This window comes from Lynx canadensis, chromosome C2 (genome assembly GCF_007474595.2).
Source record: "Lynx canadensis isolate LIC74 chromosome C2, mLynCan4.pri.v2, whole genome shotgun sequence".
Taxonomy (NCBI): Eukaryota; Metazoa; Chordata; class Mammalia; order Carnivora; family Felidae; genus Lynx; species Lynx canadensis.
In genome coordinates, this window is record NC_044311.2 from 136367373 (window position 1) to 136387424 (window position 20052).

The window sequence follows — 20052 nt, forward strand, 5'->3', positions numbered from 1 at the left end:
TAACCAAAAACAAATTTCACCTTTTATATGGTCCAATGCCTCTTTATATATGGTAAATATTATAATCCTCTGTCTATATTTTTAATTTGTCCAAGATTCATGTTTTCTGTGTTAATAAACTCCTAGAGATTAAAGAAACTAGTTCAACTATTAATTCTAAAAAGAAATAAAATTAAAAAAACCCAAAGCCCAAACTAATAAACAGAAAATCAAGGTGACATCGTTGCTATCTGGCATAGTTGGGACTTGAATCCAATGGCAGGCCTGACATTATTTCTAATGTAATATTTTACTTATAAACAGCAGCTGCAAAATTCTGGCTTCCATTGGTAGTTCATCGTGTGTGTGTGTGTGTGTGTGTGTGTGTGTGTCCAGATTCCTAATGTCAGGCTTGTTGTGACAATCCATGGGAAGCAGGTAGCACTGTATTCAACACATTTTATATGCTCAAAAAATTTAGAAGTAAGGATCATGATCTTTGGGAAGTTTTCTTTGAGCCTCCCCTGCATGTCCTAATTAGGCTCAGTGCTGATACCTTTCAGACAAGAACCTTACCCATTCCACTTCTATTGTGATACATATTGCCTTCATTATACTTATATATTTTTGCATCTGCCTGATCCCCTAGAGAGTATTCCCTGTTGACATGAAACCCCTCATTTTAACAGTAATTAGTATAAAATAGACACACAATAATACTTGGGGATAATTACTGCAGCAACTACCCTTCCCAAAGCAGTACATTCAGAATCTTTCAGAGGAACCCTTAGACATTGGATTTTTTTCCCCACAAGCTCAAAATATGATTTGATGAATAGCCAGGGTGGTGAAAGTTTTATATGTAAACAGGTGTATCCATATTTGCTGACGGTTAGCTTAGTGTCAATGGACACAAATTATTTTGACTAGAGATGGGCAATCAATTCAGTGATTAAAGGACTGTAATATTTTGTTTGGCAAGGCACCCTATGATGGCAGGGTTTAGAATGGATGATGGAATAAATAGAAGAATAGATAAATATTAGCTAAGATATCAAACCAAATACAATTAAAGCGTAAATAAAATGTTAATTATTTACAGTAGTTTATAGAGTGTACTTAATTTTTAAGTTATTGTAGAAGTGTAACTGTTTAAAAGATAAAGTATAATATATGATACCACAATACTGAGAAAATTGAAAATGAATTTTGCCCTTTTGATAACACAAGAAAAAATATAATAGTTTTTTTTAACTCTCAAGCATATTACCTCAAGTGCAGAAACTTAAATTTTTAAAATATCAAAATGAAACTGCTTATGATTCAACTCCATATAATTAATATCTCTCAACAGATAAACAGATGGTTTGAAATTCCCTTGAAATGATGCATATATGTGTTCACACAAGAAGAAATACATACACCTGAGCACACATACATACACACACACAAAGGCTAGTAAGTTCACTTAACTTTAAAAAAGAATCAAATTTAGTTTCACTGTTGAGAGAGGTACAGAAAGATACCAGTGTTTATGTTTGCTACTTTTACAGTATGGAGGATATTTTCACAATTATGTTTAGTTTAGTTATTTTTTTTTGCTCTATGCTATGAATGATATTTTTAGTAACAAAACCCCCTTAGTTTTCATTATATTCTAGATAGAATATTATTCTATAAGAGGTAATATGTACTCAAGAAAACATACATGGACAGCCAACAAAGATGGAAGCAACATAACAAATTTTCAACTCTTAATGTTTTGAAAAGTGGTAACAACCTAATTTCTTCATAAATGTCTTAATAAGAAGTTGAATATTGAGATCAACTTGGGATATTCCTATGAATTTTCCTGATGTAAAAGTTACATAGTAAATACATTTCTAAATAAAAAAAAAATAATTTAAAAAGTGTTTTAAAAAGCAATTTTGAGGGGGACCCTAGGTGGCTCAGTTGGTGAAGCATCTGACTCTTGATTGTAGCTAAGGTCTTAATCTCAGGGTTGTAGGGTCAAGCCCCGGGTGGGCTCCATGCTGGGTATGAAGCCTACTTCAAAAAAAAGTTATTATTATATTTTAAGGCATTAGTAAATATGCTAATTTGGGGATTAAATTTATTCTTTATTGAGATGTTGAATAATACCTTCTGTTTATTTTAGCAATTTTATTCTTTTTTTTTAATTTTTTTTTTGTAACATTTATTTATTTTTGAGACAGAGAGAGACAGAGCATGAATGGGGGAGGGGCAGAGAGAGAGGGAGACACAGAATCCGAAACAGGCTCCAGGCTCTGAGCGGTCAGCCCAGAGCCCGACGCGGGGCTCGAACTCACCCGCGAGATCGTGACCTGAGCTGAAGTCGGACGCTTAACAGACTGAGCCACTCAGGCGCCCCTTAGAAATTTTATTCTTAATGCAAGACTTACTTCACTTGTCATGGATCAAGAGCAAAAGTGCTGTGGTTAGCATATTCATAATTTCTTAACCACAAAAGGGCTAGACAATAAATTTTGAGATTACCTTTTATTTATTTATTCATTTTTATTTTTAAATACAATTTTTAATGTTTATTTTTGAGAGAGAGAGACAGACAGAGAGAGTCTCAGATGGAGCGTGAGTGGGGGAAGGACAGAGAGAGGGAGACACAGAATCAAAGCTGGCTCCGGGCTCTGAGCTGTCAGCAGAGAGCCCAATGCAGGGCTCGAACTCAAGAACTGTGAGATCATGACTTAAGCCGAAGTCAGACGCTTAAGCGACTGAGCCACCCAGGCATCTCAAGAGATTACCTTTTAAATACCAATCTTGTATATAAGCAGTAATCAAATTTTATTTTATTTTTTATTTTTTATTGTTTTAAAATTTTTTTTTGTTCATTTTTGAGAGAAAGAGACAGAGTGTGAGTGGGGGAGGAACAGAGAGAGAGGGAGACATGGAATCTGAAGCAGGTTTCAGGCTCTGAGCTGTCAGCACAGAGCCCGACATGGGGTTTGATCTCAGGATCTGCGAGATCATGAGTTGGGCTGAAGTTGGACACCTAACTGACTGAGCCACCCAGGAATCCCTTATTTTATTTTTTAATGTCTATTTATTTTGAGAAAGAAGAGAGAATGTGAACAGGGAGGGGCAGAGAAAGAGAGAGAGAGAGATTGAATCCCAGGCAGGATCTGTGATGATAGCACAGAGCCCAATTCAGGGCTCTATCTCATGAACTGAGATCATGACCTGCACTGAAATCAAGAGTCAGATGCTTAAACGACCAAGCCACCCAGACACCCCAACCAATCAAATTATATACAATAGTTTAACATATCTTATTAATTAAGAATAAAAGGTATATTCACATTTTCCAACTGAAGTTTAGAGCATTGTCTTTGACTTTGTGATATTGAAAGAATGGGTTTACTTTTCTCTCTGTTTACAGTTTTAAATAAATTCATAGTTTACTATTTTAGTTTTTTTGTGTTTTGATGCTGAACTTGATGTAAGTGTATCAGTGAGTTGGTTCAAGTTACCCCAAATCATAAAATAAACTTGAGAGAACATAAAAACTTCAAGAAGGTGGGGATCTTGTCTTTCATGTTCAGCCTTTGATCCCCAATACACAGAAGAGAGCACTGGATGAAATCAGGATCTATTTGTGAAATATAAATTCTACAACAAAACAAAATACACTTTATTGTCTTCTTGTCCTTTTTAATTTTATTTTCCTTCTTTTTCTCCTCTTTCCTCCTGCCCTCTTTCATTCTCTCTCCTTCTCTTTCTCACCACGCTTTTTTGTTATTTTTCAATTCTCAATGTAAGGTTAACTAACTCCTGAATGTTCATCGAAGCACTATCTATTCAAGGGTATGTTGCCAAAATGTGATTCTAGCCATTAAACCCTGAGTGCAGAAAATAATCGACATGCCCCAGAATACATTTCATCTTACATATTAGCTCCTCATACCTCAGCAGAGAAATTGGCAAAATGGTTATGATGTTAATTATCTCATTTTATTGACATCACCCTGAAATGAGTGTACCAATGTGCATTTGTTTCCATCAAATTTTTTTTCCAAATTCTATTACATGTTTCCTTTATTGCTTAAATGCAGCATACAGGACTAGTAAAATACTTCTTGATTACTTGGTATAATCACTTCAAACACTAATTTCACTATTAATGATCTATTAAAACCACTCTCTGAGAATGTACTTAGTTATTAATAGAATAACTGGCATAATGTTGTGGTTTCATAACCTGATAATAAAGAGCAAAAGATTACGGGTTGTCTCTGCCACCACCTTCCCAAATATCCAAGAGTCAAATTTCTTGTGTGTAGAACAAAGATTTGTAGAGGACTCTCCGGTTCCTTTTTCAGATATTTGATGCTATGATATCTGTCCCAGTTCTGCATAACTTAAAATGACCATGTGCACGAAAGTATTACAAGTTTAACTTTGTTCATAGGTAAATACAATAAGCACAAAGATCACTTATTTGTGTAAGGAGAACTTGGTGAATACACAAACAGTTGGATATAAATCTTCCCTGTCTCCCTGCATGAAAGTCTGGTTGGGGTGAATTTCTTTATTGTGTGATTGATTGTTCAAAACTGTTTCATTCAAAATTATAGAAAATAATCCAATAGATTCTAACACCACCATGTTTCTTTCATGTCTTTCTTTGCTTTTCTCTTTCTTCTTAAACAAAAGGAAACAAGTTTTCCTTTAATTGCCTTTTTTGGGGAATGTACTCTACCTTTTGTCAGAGAGAAACTATGTTGGCACTTAAAAATGTTAAGGTAGACTTGTATTTAAATTGATCGCAATAGGGGTCACGACTGTTCTAATGGGGGAGAGAGATTGAACTAAATTCCAAAGACAACAAAAGTAGGTGGAGACTTACAGTCATTGAACAGAATGAGGGAAGTCAGTGGATGGAAAATTACTAAGAGAAACTTGATTACATTTCAACTACAATGTGATTCTTGCTAAACTAACCCCACAAAATTCTTATAGAAGTAAGCCACGTATATGGGCATTAAGGGTGGGTAATAAGGAACTTGACCAGATTTCAAAGATACTGAAATATCCAAGATAGAAAGATTTCCACTAAACTGGCTCAGGATTCTTTACTGAAGAACGCAGCCGATCAGGGAAGGTCCTGAGGATAAACCCTAGTCCTTCTAAAAAGGCTTATAGAGGGGCACCTGGTTGACTCAGTTGGTTAAACATCCGACTTTGGCTCAGGTCATGAACTCTCAGACTCTCTGCTGTCAGCCTCTTTGCTGTCAGAGTCTGCTACTGATCCTCTGTTCCCCTCTTTCTCTGCCCCCCACCACTGCTTGTGCACATGTTCTTTCTCTCTCTCTCTCTCTCTCTCTCAGAAATAGTCAGAGAAAGACTGATATCATATGTGTTCACTCATCTGTGGAACTTGAGAAACTTAACAGAAGACCATGGGGGAAGAGAAGGGGAAAAAATAGTTTCAAATCGAGGGAGGCAAACCATAAGAAACTCCTAAATACAGAGAACAAACTGAGGTTTGCTTGGGGGAGCTGGGGAGAGGGAGGAATGGGTGATGGGCATTGAGGAGGGCACTTGTTGAGATGAGCACTGGGTGTTGTAGGTAAGTGATGATGAATCATGGCAATCTACCCCTAAAACCAAGAGCACACTGTAGACACTGTATGTTAGCTAACTTGACAATAAACTACATATAAAAAATAAAAATAAATACATACATACATACATACATACATAAACAGTTTTTTTAAAAAGGGTTATAGAAACCTGACAAAAGTTTTGTCAAGGAGGGCATTTTTGCCACTTTCCTCAGTTCTCATTGTTACCTGAAGCTTTCTGAAGGGACACTGCTACTTTTTCATCCAGCGAATGACATATTTTATCGTGTCAGTATTCATGTTTCTCTGATTTTTTCACTACTTTGCTCAGATAAAAAAATGTGTTTTTCCCATAAAGTTATTTCTGTTCATTGAATTTTGTAGAATATTTTATTTTGGGCTTCACTAGGATTTGGGGGACATATAATGCCCTGAGAGATGTTTCCATTTCTTTATGGTTTATTGATGCCATATTCCTCTCTCCTCCTCCTTCCGCCTGCTGTTTTCTTAACTGCCAAAGTTTATTTGTTCGGCACAATACTTGAAGTCTTTCAGGATGTGAAAGGCCTACTCTTTAAAAAGGCCAATTCTCTGAAAATTACTCTTTTTGATTATCAACATGAAATGTGGCTGCTTGTTTTTAGCCTGAAGCTTTCTCATGTTGCCTGTGCCAGAATCATATCTTTCTTCAAACAGTGACCCAACACCAATTAATTGTTCGGTTTTATTAACGTGCCAATCTTGTGCTAGTGCATATTGCTGCACTGGTAGTGTTTTGAGTCTACAAAGCATGTAATGTATGGGAATTTACTTATGTTTTATTGTAGATGGAAGTTATCAATATTTTCTTGCCTCACACCACAAATACACTTTTTAATGTGCCTTTCAGGATAGCATGTATTGCCTGTAGCATGTTTGCATTCAACATCAGTGATTCCAAATTAAATTCCTACTGAGATCATCAGGCAGACAATTAGTAGCAATTGCTTGCTTTTGGAGAAAAATCAAATCTTGCCCTAAGTTTACGGTCAAATTATAATAATATAATACATATTTATACAGATGCCGCATCATGGACAGAGTAGACTGTGAGTCAGCCGTCTATTAATAGTTCCATTAGCATGTATGATTTTCATATTGGGCTATACGTATATGCAAGTAAATTATCCATAAACCTTTCCTTAGAATATTATAATGTTAAAGAGATTATATTTCATATTTATGAAGAGTAATAAAATGTTTTACAGATAGAGCTGTATATCTATATAACCTTAGCTTTTCACTCTGAACATCAGGAAGTTTGGCTTCTCTCACAGTTGTACCCCTAATTAGTTATACGTTCCTAGATTTTTCACTTCGTCTTTCCACGCCTTGAAAAAGGTCTTTTTTTCTTTTTTTTTCTTTTTTTCTTTTTTTCTTTTCTCCTTGAAAATACCTTCCGTTCAATTTAACTGAGCTGTTGAATTGAAAATTAATTGGCTGATTAATTTCAAGTAAACTTGATGTACGGTTTTTGAGAACTGAGTAAGCACCTTACACTGTGTAAGCTATCAGGTATATAATTGTGAGCAAGACATATCTTAACTTGTAAGAGTCAGAGCATTTAGTGAAAACACAATGACATGGATCCGGCCAGTGCCTGTGACCATGCTGAGGGAAAACATAGAGTCTGTGGGAGCACCAAGTACAGAAGCCCACCCCCAACTGAAGGTTGTGGACAGGCTGCGTTGAGGAAGTGTAGGGTCAGTTTTGAAGACAGTCAGACGGGAAGGACGGGCACCCTGCAAGCTGAGGGTAACCATAGGTAGAGATGTCTGTGTGATATTTAAGCACACCTAAGGGCCAAGATGTGTTACTACTTATTTAGACAATTCTCTTTTGAGGGACATTAAGTTGTTTTGAGTTTTTGTTAAGATAATAATGCATTAAAAGTCCTTTATATAAACTTTGGATATTTCTATTTATTTTCTCTGGAGAGAAACGTAAGACCAGATTGCAGAATCAAAATTATAAAGGTTTTTAAGGCTCTTTATCTTCCTGAGGGGTTGTTCAAATTGTATTTACCTCAATAACATATGATAGAGTCCACATCACCAATACGTTGCTAGCACTGAATAATATAATTTTGTTCCTATGGGGCGCCTGGGTGGCGCAGTCGGTTAAGCATCCGACTTCAGCCAGGTCACGATCTCGCGGTCCGTGAGTTCGAGCCCCGCGTCAGGCTCTGGGCTGATGGCTCAGAGCCTGGAGCCTGTTTCCGATTCTGTGTCTCTCTCTCTCTCTGCCCCTCCCCCGTTCATGCTCTGTCTCTCTCTGTCCCAAAAATAAATAAAAAACGTTGAAAAAAAATTAAAAAAAATAAAATAAAATAAAATAAAAAAAAAAAATTTTGTTCCTGGGTTGAATGGATATCTAGTGAATGGCCTCTGGTTAAAATCACCCTAGATTCGTATCCCACGCCTACAACTTAGTGCTAGAATAAGCTGCACAGCCCTTACTCCAGATCCTTCATGCTTCAAATAGAATAGCACCTTCCTCACAAGGTTATTAAAAAGATAAAAACAGAATAAAATGTACAATCCTACTGTCTTACATGGAAAACATTCCATTAATATTCCATACCAGTATTATGATAATATTCAAATCTGTGAGATTGGCATTAAAAACATACACTAAAACAAATAAAGGACAAGGATTTTAAAATTACTTGTGCATTTGTACTATAAATTATAATTCTTATATATCAGATATATAATGTATTGATATAACAAAATTGGTGTAGCTCATTTTTAAGTAATTACAGGTAGTAAAACAAAACAAAACTGAAATTGATAGTTTGTGAAATGATACTAAGTTCTAAATAATTAATAACAATAACAATCAACATTTTCTACCAGCAACATTTTAGCTGCCACTTAATTTAGGATTATGATTTTTAGTAAAAAATTTAAAAATGAATTCTCTCAAATAATTATACAGTCAAGGGGCGCCTGGGTGGCTCAGTTGGTTAAGCGTCCGACTTCAGCTCAGGTCACGATCTCACGGTCCGTGAGTTCGAGCCCCGCGTCGGGCTCTGGGCTGATGATGGCCCAGAGCCTGGAGCCTGCTTCCGCTTCTGTGTCTCCCTCTCTCTCTGCCCCTCCCCTGTTCATGCTCTGCCTCCCTCTGTCTCAAAAATAAATAAACATAAAAAAAAATAAATAAATAATTATACAGTCAAGATACTGAAACTTGAAGAGGTTATGATTGGCATGGAGCAAGGCTATAAACCACGCTTGTGTGTCTTCACAATTAGGTTATTTTGATAAAACAATATAATAATATTGTCTATTTTCTCTTAACTGTTTTTACAGAGGTCTGATGTAGGGGCCTCAGTTTTGACAGACCCTCAGAGGCACTGATTAATTTTCAAATCAACTTTGTCAATTAAATTAAATCATCTCTGGTTTCATTAAAACTGGAAATTATTTTTCAGGAAAAAAAAAAACGTCTCTTAATTGTGATATTGACATTTCAATTTAGATTTTATATATGCTTCAAAATATCTTATAAAAGAAATTATATGAATAAGACAAGATTTAAAAATGACACATGACCACTGATTCCATTATCCTAAACTCTCACTTTATAATGAAGTTTGTTGTAGAAACAGATTTCATATACATACATAGCTATTAATTAACTGGATAGATAATTTTTTTCTCAGATTATTAAAAGCAAATTCTGTACACTAATGTTTCATGTTTTAATAATTGACAAACTTTGAATATTTTTATATTAATTTTAAAATTATTTGATGAAAGAGTCAAACAACATATTTTCATGAGTTCTGCTGTCACACACTAAATATATGAAATTAGAATTGATGTGGCTTTTTTTTGTAGTTGAGTAATAATTACTGTTGTTAACACTAATTGATTATTTACCTAAAAGAAAAGGTCTATAAATGTTACGTTATTTTGCTTTACAGATGCTCCCAAGTTTATATCAAACCAAACAATTTATTACTCTTGGGAAGGAAACCCGATCAATATAAGCTGTGATGTGAAATCTAATCCACCAGCATCAGTCCTTTGGAGAAGAGAGAAATTAGTCTTGCCAGCTAAAAACACCACTAATTTAAAGACATATAGTGCAGGGAGAAAGATGATATTAGAGGTAAGTCTTTATGTACATATGAATAAGTTGTATTATTTTAGCAGTTAACTACTATGTTATATTTTTAAATACCTTGATATAAATACACTTATATATTTCATATAATACATATACACATACAAATCTTATTGTGTATTTTTCATGTGCTCTTACTTAAACAGGAAATTTTATGCATTTGGATCATGGCCCATTAATGATTAATTTCTCATAATTTACTTATGTAGGATTATGAGTGTATAACAAAAGCCATTATTTTTCATGAAGTAATATTTGGAAAAAGTCAGTTATATCAGGAAAAAGATAGAGTGAGGGAATGAGTAATTCATCAGTTATCGAGGGCCAAAAGTTCAGTTTCAATGATGATTGTTGCCATTGTTTTTGAGGTTGTGCTTTGTTTCTAGGACTGGCATATGTTACTTCTTGCTGTTACATACTTACAAGTTTCTAAATAAACCAGATTTACTTGTTCACTGCCTCATTTCATTTTATTTTGTTTATGTATTTTACATGTATACATATTTTATTTTGTTAAGTTTATTTATTGTGAGAGAGAGAGAGAGAGAGAGCAGGGGTAGGGGTAGAGGGAGAGGGAGAGAGAATCCTAAGCAGGCTCTGCACTGTCAGCACAGAGCCCAAGGCGGGACTCAAACTTACGAACTGTGAGATCATGACCCGAGCCAAAATAGAGAGTTGGACGCTTAACCAACTGAGCCACAGAGGCGCCTTTCATTTTATAGTTTAAATTAAGATTGTATATCATTGTTTTTATACTGCCTAGTGCCTGGGCTTTAAATTCTGTTTGAGTACACTACGTCTTATTTAGTAATTGCTGATTATGTGTCTGTATCAATTCCCAAAGTTTGTGTTTCTATGATAATCAGGGACCCTTCCAGTTTATCACTCTTTCAATATAATTAGGAATCTTCCCCACCAGCCTATTTAGCTGAAAGGACACTATATTTTTTCCCTGTAGTTCAGTTTACATAAATTTTAAAGATGCATGGTTTAAAATAACATCTGATATCCAGACTGCATGAACTTCAAAGTGTTCTCATTGGTGCCTTGTTAAGTCTTCTACCTGGTAACTGGACTTAATGAAATGTTTGGTTGATAGAAGGATTTAACCATTACTTCCCCAATTATTTGGATAGCTGACTAATAAGCTACTCTGTCTAGATCCATTTCGGTTTAAATTGGTTCCTTTGTAACTTTATTAGAAGAACTAGCCATTGGTGAATTGACACAGAGGTCAAGTTCACAAAGACACTCGGGTAGATTTAACCTAAAATGTAGGTATTTAACCATAGTTAAAAACCAAGGTTAGATTTAATCTTAGTTTGGGGTACTGTGTTACTGTGTTTGGGCTGCTATAATGAATACCAGATTGGGTAGTTTCAACAAAGAAACCCTTCCCCACATCCACATTTCTGTAGGCTAGAAGTCCAGGAACAAGGTGACAGGTTGTTTGTTTGTTTGTTTTTTTGTTTGTTTATGAAATCCCTGTCCTTGTTTGCAGATGTTCCCTCTAACCATTTACTAACATAGACTTTCCTATGTGCACATAAAGAGAGAGCTCTGGTTTCTTGTCTTTTTATAAGGACATTAAGACCCATTTTTATGACCTCATTTAACTTCAGTTATATCTTTAAAGACCCTATCTCCAAATAACATTAGAGGTTAGGGTTTCAACATATGAATTCCATGGGGCAACACAATTCATTCCATAACAGGTAGATTTAAGTTCATGTTTAAATGACAGGCTAATCTGCAATTTCTGCTTTACATCATTTTACCAGTTTTCAGTTTCTGGGATAGCTCATAATTCTCCATTGTCAATTTCAAGCAACATGTAATAAATCCAACATTTAAATATATTAATCATTTTATATTTAAATATTTTATTTATATAAAGCTCTCATGTTATTTAATCTTCTGCCCAAATGGCATTTCTCTCCATCCCACAGTGAAAACTGTGTATTTTTGTTTATACACAGCCGCACGGTTTGTTGGTTAAAGCATTGACCTTGAATATACACTTTTTATGTGCATACTATTTTCAAAAATTGAATTAAAATCATGAATAAATAACTAATGTATAACTAATACAATATGAAGACAAAATAAAACAAAATAACAATAACTATAAAAAAGAAAAAGCAATGATAAGCATTACTAATCTTGAATCAATAACATATATAGTTGGTTATGATACTGCATTTTTATTTTTTTGGTAATTATTATAATAGTCATATAATTGCTAATTCTTAAAATGTAATACAATATAGAAAAATAGGGTTTGCAATTGATAACAAGTTGGTCAATAATAGATTTCTTGAATTGATTTTAAAGTTTTTCCTTTCACATTGAGTAAATATATATTTTCAATCTTTTAAATTTATGAATTTTAAGACGTAATAAAATATTGTATAAATCCTTTGGATTGCTGCCAATAAATTCATCTCTATAGCCCATCCATTTTTTTTCCCTGAGTGCTTCCTGAGGTAATTGGACATATTTTTAATATATGGGCAAAAATTGATGTAGAAACTTTCTAATGGATTGATTGGAATAATATTGTTTTACTGTTCTCTGTTGTTTCTTAAGTAAAGTGCTAGCTATTAAATATATGATTTTTTCTCACAATGGAACACAGAGAAATGAAACCAAGTTTTTGAAGGTTTAGGAAAAAGATGATTGAATTCCCTTATCAACAATGTATTCCCAGCCCTTATTGATGTTCAAAACTATATGTTGTTCTATTATGTACTATGAAAGCCCAACATCTTAAGTAAACTTGAATTATTTTAATTGCATATTTGAATATGAAAAAGTGGTTCCATATGTAAGATGTTCCTAGTTCTTCTTGGATAAATAGCAGCAATAACTGGTTTATTTTAAATTTAAATATTTTTAAGTTAGTGCTTTATAATATACCTATTTGTACATTATTTTATTTTTTGATAAGATTACTTCTCATTTCATTGTGTTCAGATTGGGCGTCAAGCCACTCTCGGACATTGTTTTCGTATTGCTTTCCTAGAACACATCAAATATGCTGCCGGGCTCATGATTTGGTCAGGCTATATCTAGATCTGTGCTTTTCTTTTAAATAATCTATTCTGTTAGGGGTGTTTTCTGTATTTGTTCACCATACAACATTATAAAGAAATTATTTCAGACAAAATTATGAAACTTCCATCTTGGGATAGGCAAACTCCCAGGAACAGAAAACAAACAAACAAGTGAAAAAACCTTGAATTGAGCCTTTTAAAAGTCGTTCCAATTAAACTGGTTATATTTAAATTACCTTTTTAATATGGAGGAGCTGCATGATAGTTTTCATACTTTGTCATGGCCATTCTGTCTCTGCATTGTGTCAGTTCAGTACACATTCTTTCCTGTGGACTATATAAATAACTCTCAAATGCTCGTAAAATGAAGAAATGTTTTGTTGGCAGATTTCTTTCTCACTAGTAAAATTGTTTTAAAGTTAAATTAGCCTAGCTTATTAAAAACTGAATGTAAGAAAAATGAATATTTTAATCACTCAAAGTACTTACATAAGAACTGTTAAAGCTTCTAATCCTTAAACTTATGATCTACTCCTAGGTGGACAGCTAACCAGAGAATGAATAATACAGATTTTTTTTTGTACTCTTTCAGAATTACCATCTTCAATGGACCTCAAAATTGCACTTTTAGTTAATGGCCTCCCATTACCACAAAATCATTTTCCCCTTTTTGGGATAGAGTTGAAATTAACAGCAACTCTTGTTGTAAGCATATGCTCCCTTAATAATAGTTACTGGGATTGAAAATTGTATCTATTACTATCATCAAATCTCTTTTCTGAATTGATACTTCAGAATTTCGGTACATTAGAATTACAGGGTTGGTCCCAACGTTCAGCAATAGAATTCTGGAAGGTTAACTTAATTATGGATTTCGAATGTGTAAGGATTGAGGTTAGCTATTTTGCACCTAAACTGAAAGAGAATGATAAGAATTGAACATAAATGGAGGTGAGATACTGTTATTAGTTATCAAGATAATATGCCTATCTACAGGGATTACTACACAAGGGCAACATTTTTCTTGCAAAGTACCTTCCTGGAAAGATTATTATTATTTTTTTTAGAATGAGTCCTCATCCTTCATTAATATTTCATATTCAATAAAATCATGAGAGGGAAAGAAAACTGATGTATTTCCAACCTTTTTTGAACTTTAAGTCTGCCTGACTTGAGGCTAAAACAGAAAACAAAGAGTTAATTAATGCTTTGGGAACAATTTTCTGTTTTCAAGTTCATGTCTGCAGTGATTGCAGAATATATTTTTTTCAAAATGTGTACTACTTTCTGATCTTTACGTACATTAATATTTAGTGATTTTTCTATTCAGTAGATGTAGCATTTATCTACTTAATAAATTAATAGCTAAACTATATTGCACCTAGTCCCATGGAAACACAGGTCTATGGATTACATCTTAAAAGGGTGTGATACTTACTTGATACAGAAAAAAAAAAAAAGAATATGGCAAGGAGTTGTAAATAATAGAACAGTTGTGAAGATGGTAGGCATACTAGAATCTATTTTAAAACTGTTGTGATATTGTTTTAAAATTGTTCAACATTTATTATTATGATTATTTTAGATTGCACCTACATCTGACAATGACTTTGGACGATATAATTGCACAGCCACTAACCGTATAGGAACAAGATTTCAAGAATATATTCTTGCTTTGGCTGGTAAGTATAGCACAATAATTTCTGAGATCTCATAAAATATTTCTGTAATCAAATAGCTTTACATTTTAATAAGTAATGATACAGGTTATTATCAGGAGGAATGAACCAATACTTAAAAATTTAGAACAGTTGCATCTGAGGGAAGATAGTGAGGACTTAGAACATATTTACTAATCAAGATTGATTTTAAACCTTGATTCGGATCCCCCAACTTTATGAGTGAACTGTCTATGAAAAAAAAGGAGAAAATGTCTTAGGAAAGCAAATAATAGGGGCGCCTGGATGGCTCAGTCAGTTAAGCATCTGACTTCGGCTCAGGTCATGATCTCACAGTTTGTGAATTCAGGCCCCTCATCGGGTTCTGCGCTGACAGCTCAGAGCCTAGAGCCTGCTTCAGATTCTGTGTCTCCTTCTCTCTCTCTATCCCTCCCCTGCTTGTGTTCTCTCTCTCTCAAAAATAAATAAATAAACATTAAAAAAAGAAAGCAAATTATATTTTATGTAAAGTTAGAACCCTATCAAAAAAAAACTAAAAATAAAAGACATCTTGATAGAAAACAAACTAAAATTAATCTGTTTTAAAATCTTAAAGTTGAAACTACAAATAGTAAGCTTATTTTTAAGGCAAATAGAAAATTTAGGATTATATAACTGCCATTGAAAACTGTTGCATTTTTTGTTTGAAAACATTCTAGTTATTCCCAGAGCTTAAAGATATAGAAATAATGGCATGTAGAATACAATTCATTTTAACTAGAAATCTAGTTATGTTTTAGTTATATAAATAACAGTTATATATAAAATATACATACATATTTATAGAATTTGCCGTTATGTTTTACAAGACTGGAAGTCAGAAGATATACATTGTAGTATATTTTTTATAGCTCCTATGATACAAAAACTTGATTTATTGCATTTTAAGAGTAGGTAGAGAAATATCAAAAAATTATTGTAATATTATGTTTTAATAGAATACATACCTTCTATGAAAATATTTTAAACTGTTTTCTAAGTAGAGTTCCAGTATATAACTATAATTTTATATTAAATTAAGAAAGGTATTTATTACCACTGATATGATATGATACTGATATATATCATACTGATATGATTATATGATATAAATATACTCCTGAGTAATGTTAATAGTTGTAAAGACCAAAGGGAAATTTAAAAGTTTACAAAACCTGGAGAGCCTGGGTGGCTCAGTCAGTTAAGCCTCCGACTTTGGCTCAGGTCATGATCTCATGGTTTGTGAGTTCGAGCCCCATGTTGGGCTCTGTGCTGACCACTTGGAGCCTGGAGTCTGCTTCATTCTGTGTCTCCCTCTCTTTCTGCCCCTCCCCTGCTCATTCTCTCTCTCTCTCTCTCTCTCTCTCTCTCTCTCTCTCTCAAAAATAAATAAATATTTAAAAAAATAAAATAAAAGTTTACAAAACTAATCAATACTCAAATTATTATGTAACTGGAACCCGTTACTCTCCAAGTCAAGTTTTGTTACACTAAGGGAAAAGGACGAGAAGGGATTGTATGAAAGGTTCTCGGGGAAGGAAGGAGGAAGAAAAATATTGACATGAAAGAACTTAGACAGGAAGGGAAGGAAGGAGGAAGGGATAAAGAAAGGAAAGAAATACATGAATATTTATTATCTACCACGACGTTATTAGAAAATTAATCTCAATGAAAATCATGGGAAGTAGACTATCCACATTTAGGCATATGAATAAACCATTAACAAGCAATTAAATTCTAGGAAAATGAAATGTGCTAAGTCATACCAAAATTCACTGATACTAAATTGATACTAAATTAGCCTCAGGAAACTAGATGAATTTCCTTGTAATTAATATGAACTTTTTATAAATAATAACTATGTATGTGACAAATATATATATATAGAATTATAATAATATTGATGCACTATTTTACGTGTTCTTTTTTACAGATCATATAAGTTTGTATCTATTAGGTAAACTTTGCTAATGACCAGATTTTCTTAAATTTTTAAGTGCTTATAATTCTAGAAAAAATATGAAAAATAGAACATTATATTCATAATGAATAGACATTATTAAATTCTCAGGAAACATTTAATATCTCACATTTATTCATATTTCACATTTCATACTGTAAAATTTTTCATTGAAAAATGAAAATATATTTGATACTTATCCTTCTGACATGGGGTCTGGGTGTGTCTGATACCTATACTCATAATGAAAGTATTAACTTACTGAGTTTCCCTCAGCTTGAAAAATAGAAAATGTTCACCTCAGGTAAGAACTAAAATGTTATTGGAACTATTTATTGAATAGCACAATTTTCTTAATATTTAAAATTTTGTGATAAATGCATACCTAAAATTTGTTTCAGAAAGAGGTAGATTCAACTGAAATTGTAATGGAGATATAAAAATGAATTAGACCCTGAGCCTTACATGAGAAACCTACATTTAAATATCAACATTTATAAACATTATTCCTTTGATGGGACCTCTTTATTTAATGCTTACAAAATGTAGTCTTTCCTGAAGAATTTGAACAATGAAAATGCAATGTGATTTTAAATAAAATATAAGAGAAATGTTATATAAAAAGTTAAATATTTCAAAAAGGGTGTAAATATCACAGCTCAAAATTTCATTGGCCTGTCTGACCTAGTAAAAGTACAGATAATTTATTATATGGTATTTTATACTATAGCAGATTATTTAGATTCAAAGGGGCAATAAAATAAAGCAGCTAAAATTGCATATGAAATTATGTGCTACATATTCAGTGATAAATACAGGAAAAAGCTATCCTTTTAACTTCGTTTGTTTCAAAAATCATTTTTTCCTTTTTCTTTTCCTTCCTTCTTATCTTCCTTTTTTGCCTCCTTTAAAATTAAGTCCTACATCAAAGTAAGGTAAACATCTGTATGCGGGTGGGGGCACAACAGCCTGGAATAGGGTGTCATACCCTCAGCAGAGTTAATAGACTAAAGGGGGCCTCAGTGGTCTAGTGTGGGATGTTGGAGTCTAGCCAGGTGAGAAGAATTTCCATGTGCCAAGACAGATACAGCAACCCAGAGAGGAGTATTGGAACCTAATCAGTGTTAAGGAGGGATCCAACCAAGTAAAAGGGTGGGGGCAGTGATTCATGACTCATTTCTACAAGTGTATGGGGTAACATCAGTAAATATATAAAGTATAATACAGTATGGACTAATCCTCTCACCTTTAAAGTTGCAGATAAAGAACAAAAACTAGAATAACCCTGGGATAAAGGATGGGGATTGGAGTTACCAGTGTGAAGTCTGGTTTTAATGTATGTTGATAGAGATAGAAAGGAGAAAAGAAGTAAAGACGTGTGTGTGTGTGTGTGTGTGTGTGTGTGTGTGTGTGTGTGTATTCAGCCATTTCTACAAGGAACTTCTTTTTGTCAGGAATCTTTCTTAGAAAACAATTTCTGATCTATCTCTATCCACCGAGAGGACTTGGGAGGTGTAACACCTCAGCAGCAAAGAGCATACTAGCCTGGTACCCACTTCTTGGTTTTATTTGTTTCTAAAGTTTATTTATTTATTTTGAGAGAGAGAGAGAGAGAGAGAGATAGGGAGGGAGAGAGAGAGTCTGCAACTAGCAGGGGAGGGGCAGAGAGATAGGGAGAGAGAATCCCAAGCAGGCTCCCCACCACCATCATAGAGCCCAGTGTGGGGCTCGAACCCATGAACATGAGATCATGACCTGAACTGAAGTCAAGAGTCGGAGGCTTAACCAACTGAGCCACCCAGGCTCCCCTACTTCTTGGTTTCTAAATACCATTCTTCAGTAAAAGTAACCAGGTTTCTTGTAAAATTGCTGATTCTAACAGTGGAACCAAGTAGAAAATAAGCCTGGAAAAATGTGTTGTGCCAGGAGGAAAAGAAATTAATAAAAAAAAAAGTAGAGAGAGAGAGAGACATGTCAAAAACATCCATCAACCAATTTTAACAAATATCATAATACAAATGAATTCAGCTGAGGGGCATCAATGGTTGCTAATGCGAGTACAACGAGAAAAAATTTAGTTAGATGAAAAAAAAATAAATGGAAATGTTTTTAAAGTGTCTACTCCTCGGGGTGCCTGGGTGGTTCAGTCGGTTGAGCGTCCGACTTCAGCTCAGGTCACGATCTCGCGGTCCGTGAGTTCGAGCCCCGCGTCAGGCTCTGGGCTAATGGCTCAGACCCTGGAGCCTGCTTCCGATTCTGTGTCTCCCTCTTTCTCTGCCCCTCCCCTGTTCATGCTCTGTCTCTCTCTGTCTCAAAAATAAATAAATGTTAAAAAAAATTTTTAAGTGTCTACTCCTCAAATTATTTTTAAATACAATGGAAAAATAATAACATTACGGTTGATAAACCTACCAGATCCCACTTTAATTAAGTGATCAAAATTAACATCACCAGTAATGAGAAAATTAAACTTGGGTGCTACCAGAAATAGGTAATGAGAAGAACACATAACAACAATTGTAATATTCCTGCCAAACATGCATAATCAGGATCTACTAGGAAGAAATGTAAGACAAGTCCAAATTGAGGTACCATCTACAAAATAACCAGCCTTCAAAGTATCAAAGCCATGCAAACAAAGGAATGATTGAGGAAACTTTCCAGATTAAAGGACAGTAAAGATAAATAACAAATAAATGCCATGCCTGCATCTTTTGCTACAAAGGACATTACTAGGGGAGCGCCTGGGTGGCTCAGTTGGTTAAGCATCTGAATTGGGCCCAGGTTGTGATCTCGTAGTTTGTGACTTTGAGCCCCACATAGGCCTCTATGCTTACAGGTCAGAGCCTGGAACCTGCTTCAGATTCTGTGTCTCCATCTCTCTCTGCTCATAGGTTATGTTCACAAGATATCTTATGTGTATATATTGGCCTTAGTTTCCTTCCTTTTTATTCTTTTTCCTTTGAACATAATTTCATACTCATAGGAAATTTGTGAGAATAGTTCATAGAACTTATATTTTTTTATCTGAGCCATTTATCAGGGGCCAACTTCACTGTGTATTTACTGTATGTAACAAAAAGCTCTATAAAACAGTTAAATTACTGTCTAACCCAAAGACTAAAATCTGATCCTACCTGTCATCCTAGTAATGTCCTTCATGTTTTTTTAATGTTTATTTAGTTTTGAAGGTGAGAGAGACAGAGTGTGAGCAGGGGAGGGGCAGAGAGAGAGGGAGACATAGAACTGGAAGCAGGCTCCAGGCTCTGAGCTGTCAGCACAAAGCCCGATGCAGGGCTTGAACTCAAATCGTACACTTAACTGACTGAGCTACCCAGGTGCCCTAGACATCTTTTTTTCTAAAATCTCTTAGTAAGTATGATGATAGCTCTTTTCTTAACAGTGGAGGTATAATCTTTGATTAAGTAGGATATGGAAGTGTGTGGTATAACAGGGTGTGGACATTGGCGTACAGACACCACTTATGTTCATGAGCTGGCTATTTGACTTCCATGCCTCCCTCTTCTTTTGCCTTTATGTCTTCTGGGAGAGAACAGTTTGATAAAGTTCTAGTGAGAAGAAAA

At 34.3% G+C, this 20052-nt stretch overlaps 1 protein-coding gene across 1 annotated transcript in view; it reads left to right on the forward strand.

Annotated features, from left to right (window-relative positions):
• Positions 1-20052, forward strand: part of NCAM2 (neural cell adhesion molecule 2) — a 224369-nt gene that overhangs the window by 108249 nt on the left and 96068 nt on the right. Inside the window, exons 10-11 of the mRNA XM_030328483.1 lie at positions 9553-9740; positions 14397-14493. Of these exons, the coding sequence (XP_030184343.1) occupies positions 9553-9740; positions 14397-14493 (285 nt within the window). The remainder of the gene's footprint in view (positions 1-9552; positions 9741-14396; positions 14494-20052) is intronic.